At 27.8% G+C, this 7062-nt stretch overlaps 2 protein-coding genes across 3 annotated transcripts in view; one reads left to right on the top strand and one right to left on the bottom strand.

Moving 5' to 3' along the window:
• The window catches only part of LOC106786007, a 226729-nt gene that overhangs the window by 85062 nt on the left and 134605 nt on the right, over positions 1-7062 (top strand). The gene's annotated exons all lie outside the window — the stretch shown is intronic.
• LOC106786006 overlaps positions 1-7062 on the bottom strand; it is a 15093-nt gene that overhangs the window by 1913 nt on the left and 6118 nt on the right. Inside the window, exons 2-5 of one of the 2 annotated variants that reach the window (XM_014746942.1) lie at positions 2066-2255; positions 1712-1899; positions 1283-1619; positions 799-1160 (exon numbers count right to left, since the gene is read on the bottom strand). In XM_014746942.1, coding sequence (XP_014602428.1) covers positions 799-1160; positions 1283-1619; positions 1712-1899; positions 2066-2154 — 976 coding nt within the window. In that variant the 5' untranslated portion in view covers positions 2155-2255. Of the gene's footprint in view, positions 1-798; positions 1161-1282; positions 1620-1711; positions 1900-2065; positions 2340-7062 lie in introns of those variants that run through there. The other variant, XM_014746943.1, reaches the window with a different exon arrangement.

Raw genomic sequence — 7062 nt, forward strand, 5'->3', positions numbered from 1 at the left:
TGAACCTTTGCAGATTGATTTATAACTCAAATTTGTATTCTATATATAGATAAAAGAGTGTTCTTTAATTTAATATAAAAATTATTAAAATTCGCATGGTCTAAGTATACAAAATACTTGCCGAAAGTTTTCAAGGAAATGGCAAAGTAGGAAAAATTTGCAGCATCTCATTTTTTGCTATTTTATGAACCTTTTCAGGTTGATTTATAACTCGAATAGGTATTCTACGTGTAGACAAAAGAATATACTTTAATTTAATATAAGTTTTATTAAAATTCGCATGGTCTAAATATAAAAAATATTTGCCGAAACTTTTCAAAGAAATGGCGAAGTTGTACAATTTACAGCATTGCATTCTCTGGCATTTTCTGAACTTTACATGCTAAATTTATAACTTGATATGGTATTCTACGCGTAGAAAAAAGAGTTTACTTTAATTTAATATAAGTTTTATTAAAATCTATTTACTTTTAGTATAAAAAATATTTACCAAAACTTTTCAAAGAAATTGCAAAGATGCACAATTTTACAGCATTGCATCTTCTGACATTTTCTATAGAATATCAAAGTATTATGTTCGATGCCTAGGAAAAACTGAAAGAATTTTTCATTTTTCGACTTCGTTTGAAGGCTCTTTGCATTCATAGTAATGACGAGGAATTACTAGCAATGACTGATTTTTAGCTTTGACGGTAACATATATAAATATAAATAAATAATAAATAATTTAATGAATAAATAATTATAAGTATAAATAAATGATTTCGTTTTTGTATTTTGTATGAATATTTTGCTCACCTTTAAAATCATTTCTTGCAATTGCCTGGTCACCGTATATTTGAAATATCGGTACGTTGGGAAAATATTTCTTAAATAAATTTTCTTGTTGACATTTGAAATAATAACTGCTACTATAACCACTGGCAGTAAAACCTATTGCGTGCTTCCTTAAATTTATTTTCCCTTTGAATTCTTCCATCCTTTCATCATTATGGGAATCATTTTCTAAGATTAGTATCCAACTTTGCATATCAGTGCCATTTAATAAAATAGCAGTGCAATCCACAGTGTGTTGACATATGTGTGAATTATAGACAGTATTACAAATTGATAACTTATCTGTTGCTATACCCAATATAGACGTTTTTTTATTTGGAAACCTAAATATTAATAAATAATCATTAATATATATTTACGAAATAAAAATGAAGCATATGTATTATCGAGAAACTATATATATATATATATATATATATTAAATATTAAATATTATATATATTACCATTTTTCTAAAGATTGAGCTAATGCTAATATACAATTGTTTGCTATTTCGTAAATAAAAACTATACAGCCTGACGTAGGAAAATCGTCATTGATAATTGGTTCGAATATGGTTTTCAGTCGATCGGCGTTACTGAATGAATCGTCAAACAAACATTTCAATTCTTCGCAATATATTCCTTTATTCCAAGGATGTTTATTAAAAGAAATCGTAGATATCTGTAGATTGGGTATTTCCGGGAAAAAAATACTCGAAATTGAATTATCAGTAGCCCATGTAAAAAAGTGTTCTAGTGAGATCGAGATACAATTTGATGGTAGATATTGACAATAGCATCCTTAAAAAGTAATAAGAAAAACAAATAAATGAAAAGATTAAAAATAATAATATTCCATTATTCGATATATATATGTTAGATGAAATGTTTACCTTTTGGAAGTTGTTTTGTGTTTCCAAAACCGTAAAACAATATATGTAAAGAAGGTTTAACTTGGCAACAGTCTATAAGTTGTGTTTTCAAAGTGTCCCAATTATCAATGCATGAATTGAATTTGGTTTTTACTTCACATGGGTAACCTCTCCTTTTGTTTTCTTCTTTGGCAATTTTTGACCAAAAACTATAATAAGGAGAAATACATTTTTGTTTGTTTGTTAATGGTGTATAAAATTCTTATTGTATTATATAAATGCATCCATCGTATAATATATGTACGATAAATATATTATATTAATTATTAAAATATTAGATTACAAAAAAAATAAATAGATGTTATAATACTGTACCTGCAAACTAGAGATGCATTGTGCAAATCAAATCCATTCAAAAATTTAAAAATAATACTCAACTCGTCCCTGTTTAAATTTGCCATCATTATTTTTTCCAATATTATTTAAACCATATTACAGAATATGATACTTCTATTTGCCAAGATTCCTCCAACATTGGAGTCCTCCGGCCAATTATTAGGTTTAGCTAATTGTGAGGAAGAGGTGAAAGAATTAATTAAAATAAATAATAAAAAAACATGTACATTTCAATAATACTTAACATATTACAATACAATTTATTCCTAAACACCTTATCTTATCACACGTAATCATACGTAATCATACGTAAAAGTATTTGATTGTAAAAGTATTATTGAAATGTATGACTCTGAAAGAAAGATAATATGTATATTGACACGTAAACTGGTTCAAAATAAATCGTTCATAAGATTTAACAACCGTCCAAAATTCCCTTTGAGACTTATATATTAATAATATTTATTTCTGGACAAGAATATTGATTAATTAAATTTATAAATAATATATATATATATATATATAACAGGAATAAATTTGTAGAAATAATATTATTAGTACAAAGTCCCTATAACAATATAATTAAGAAGAATAATAATTAACAATCAATGAAAAACAAAATCTTCATATCGAATATTATTGATTAATAATTTTGAAATCAACTAAATAACGAAAGAAAACTTTGATGATACGAAGAAACAAAATATATATTCTTTCCCGGAAACTTTGTTTTAAGAAATAAAAGGAAAGGAATGGGAAAAACCTCCGTGATGAATGTAGAAAAAAAAAAAGAGAAAAGAAAAGAAAAGAAAGAAAGGAAGGAAGGGCAGGTAGAAAAGTAAGGAGGAAGGAAATGTTTATATATGTTCGTGAAAAACGACAACCAGAGAGCTAAGAATAGGACAGGTGAATCCGTTTGGTCGAATTGCATCGTCATTTGACGCTAAGTGGTGGTGTAATTAAAGTAGAAAGGTGTAATAGAGTATTTGCTGGAAAAGGGTTAAAGTATAGTCGAAGAAAAGGAGAGAGGTTGAGAGGTGGGTGGAATGGGAAAAGGGAGGGGATAGAGGAGGGGGGGGGGAATTCTTCGACACAGTTGTTTCGTAAGAAAGTACTGGTTTTATCGGTGATACCGAGACGACGTTCTACTTCAAACTTTCGTTTCCCTTCCCTGTAAGATTGGAGACCACGAAAATCAAGGAGTGGCACAGAGGAAAAGGAAGAGGAAGAAGTGGAAGTGGAAAAGAAGATGGGGAAAGGGTAAGGGATAAAGAAAGATAGAAGAGGATCCCCCTCTCACCCTCCCCCCTCGTGGTTCTTTTCGTGTTTCGTTGAATTTATTAGGGCCGTATACTTCGTTACTGTCGTTATTATACTGTTCTTCTACGAGCCCTTGGTAATTTTACTTCTGTGAAAAGATACATCGTTGCAGTTGTTCAGCTTACTTATCTATTTTCCCCTCCCCAGCCCGGCCCCTCATCCCTTTTGTACTTATTTCTTTTTTTCTTGTTTTTTCTTCTACCATCAACTTCGTTTTCTCTTCTTTTTGTTCTTTTTTCTATTTTTTTTGTTATAATTTTTATTTTCTAATTTTTTTCCAAACTCTCTCTTTCTCTTCGAGAATAAAAATTTCTCGACTTTGGTGTTATTTACTTTTCATTGAAATAATTTTGAAACATTTTTGTTGTTTTGTTTTTTAAAGCTACTAGATAGTGTCGATTGAATTAATTCGATATAGGGTAATAAAATTTGTCGGATTTATTTGAAAAAATTTATTTTATTGCTTCCTTTTTTTTCTTTTCCTTTTTTCTATTTTTTTTTTTTAATTTTTATTTTCTAATTTTTTTCCAAACTCTCTCTTTCTCTTTGAGAATAAAAATTTCTCGACTTTGGTGTTATTTACTTTTCATTGAAATAATTTTGAAACATTTTTGTTGTTTTGTTTTTTAAAGCTCTCGATAGTGTCGATTGAATTAATTCGGTATAGAGTAATAAAATTTGTCGGATTTATTTGAAAAAGATTATTTTATTGCTTCCTTTTTTTTATTTTCGGAATGAAAACGATAATAAAATACGTCGTTAATACGTTTTGAATATTATAATTTGTTATAATTGAATTAATATTTAAATTCAAAGATGGTGGCGCAAGTTTGTTTAAATTACATTTTGAGTAAGATAATAAAGATGAGATTTTAATCTATCGTAAAAATAATAATCTTAAACGATAGATCGAATTTATTATTCGAATATCAGAATTTAAGTTTAAGTAATAAAAAAAAAAAAAATGAACTTTGAAAACGTATCTTGCGTGAAAAGTAGGATAAGCGATCGTAAAAGTCTTTAAAAAGGACTTTCCTCAAATTGATCGAGTTTTCTCGAACGACGTAGTCGATTCTTGACTTCGACTTTTTTTTTTTTTCTTTCTTCTTCTTTTTCTTTTTCTTTCTTTCCTTTACCAATGGGAGAGGAGGATAATCTCTTGCGCGCTCGGCCATCATAAGCCGCAAGTAAAATTGGAGATCCCAAAGTTTTCGGCTGAAATCCGACGAGCACATAAGACTTTTTACGATCGTAATATAAAGAAAATCGTTGAGGCTTTATAGTGAACTAGCATTATCGATGAGAAAAACCGATCATTTTTTTCTTTTCATTCCTGTTTTATAGGAAATGGTATTTTTCTTTTTTTTTTTTTTTTTCTTCTTCTTTTTTTCTATTCGGTATTTATATAATAAACAAAATTCTCGAGGAAGAAATAATATGATGAATATTATTAAAGAAAGTAATTGACGTGTGTATTATTTATTTAGATTGTTAAAATAAAATTTTATTATTATTTGATATCTTTAAAATAAGTAAAAATATTTTATTTTATCTCGCAATCCGATATATTTCATTTTGAAATATTCTTATCGTGAATGAATGTAACCAATTAACCATTGAAATGAAGTTTGTATTATGCTATGTAATACCTGATTTTTCAAAGCTTCTTTTTTTTTTTTTTTTTTTTTGTCTCAATAAAACTTACATTACAAAATGGAAAAAAATTCATAAATATTCGTACATCGTTAATTAACTTATCGTTAGTAGAAAAACCAAAACTTTTAGACACTGTTAAATACAATAGAGTTTCATTTTCAATGAATTAATCGAAACAATTAAACTTACGTGTTTAAATATGATTGGGGATTTTATTTCATAAAAATTACAATATTTCGCATAGTTTTGTTTTTAATTTGTGTGTGACTACAATTTAATGGATATTTTACATTAAAAACAATTAACTCTGATAAATAATGAAAATTATTCTATTCGTTTCTTCTAATCGAGTGTATATAAAATTAATTTGTTATTTTTGTATAATAAAATAAATGAACTAAAAGGGGGTTGGAAGATTTTATAGAAGTGGGAACAGAGAAGATAATCCACTTGGTGGTGTTTTCTCGTGCATAGGATCCCGTGAGAAAGACAGGACCAACGATTTATTCGCGATGTTGACCTTTACAAATACGAGAGAAGAGAATATTGCAAAAGAAAGAAAGAAAGAGAGAGAGAGAGAAAAAGAAAGTAGTTGGTGTTCTCTATGGTTTTTATTTTAAGCCGTTTTCACCGAGACTTTTGCGAAGTATTTTTCCGTCGTAAACAAAAACGTGTCACCGACATACGTTGGAAAATCCTCAAACACACAGCTAGCCTCCTAACAACGCTAGAAAAATGTAAATCGTTGGTGGTAGAGAAGATAGGATAATCTAAAAAGCTCATTGGTGAAATAGATCCGTAGTAGTGCTTATTTTTTCATTCTTTTCTCACATAAAATGGCTTATTGTTTCATTTTAATCGGTATATTCAACGAGTTTTAAAGCACACAGAGTAGTAGCAGTAGTTTATTAAATTGTGTGTGTAATTTGTTCGTATACACGTAACATCTTTTTATGGGGACACATAGAAAGAATTGTGTAAACAATTTGTCTTGTAATTGTCATTGAAAAATAATTTATTCAACGTATTCTTTCAATTTTTTTTGTTTCCCTCCCCCATCATTTCATCGGACCTTTTTTTCTATGTATGTGTATTGATCGACTAGAGCTAGGTGCATCTTTGAAATTGATTAAATTTTCAAATTGAAAACATTTGAATAATAATTTTCTTGTAATAATACATTTCATAGTGTATGGAATTTCCTTTTTGATTTTATCTCGTATTCTCGACGCAATATAATTTTCGATTGATTGAAATAAATATCACAATTATTTTTGTTTGAATTATTCTGTGATATGTTGTTGTGTTAGCTTTCAAACGTACGCGAGTATTGCTCTAGATGCTAATTTAATATTAAAATTAATTATATGCGATATTAAAATTATAATCTATCGACAAACAAACAAAAATGAAGAAACTTTTTTCTGCAATCCGCGTATAATAAGTAATAAAATACTGGAATAAATTTATTGAAAATATTATACGTGACAAAATTTTTACTGCCTGTTCGATGTGAGCTACAAAACAATATTAATTATAATTTAGATTTTTATTCATTTTTCTGTTTATTTGTATAAGTTAAAAATTTCATCTTATAATAAATGGATTTTTGTGAATCCAAAGAAAATTGTAATCGATTAATAAAAAGTCTTGACACCGTGAGACATTCATCGCTGAGGAATGCGAAATATAAGCATTCAGGGCTTATCACTAAACATAAATATCCGTTGAGCCCCAAGGCTCACGCGAGTTCTGAAAAATAAAGTGTGTTCCTTCGTGTTGTGACACTTTATCCTTTGAATTTTTCAACGTGCCAGATTTAAACAACCGATGATTACATTTATATTGGAAAATATTTATCAATCAATTTATTTACATTTTATTAATGCATATCCCTATTAATATTATAATCGATTCATAAATAAATCATTTTAGTTTGTTTATTTTATTTTAAATTAAATACAAAAATAAGAATCAATTTATTTACATTTTATTAGTGC

This window comes from Polistes canadensis, unplaced genomic scaffold (assembly GCF_001313835.1).
Source record: "Polistes canadensis isolate GaletaPanama2010 unplaced genomic scaffold, ASM131383v1 scaffold_62, whole genome shotgun sequence".
NCBI classification, from domain to species: domain Eukaryota; kingdom Metazoa; phylum Arthropoda; class Insecta; order Hymenoptera; family Vespidae; genus Polistes; species Polistes canadensis.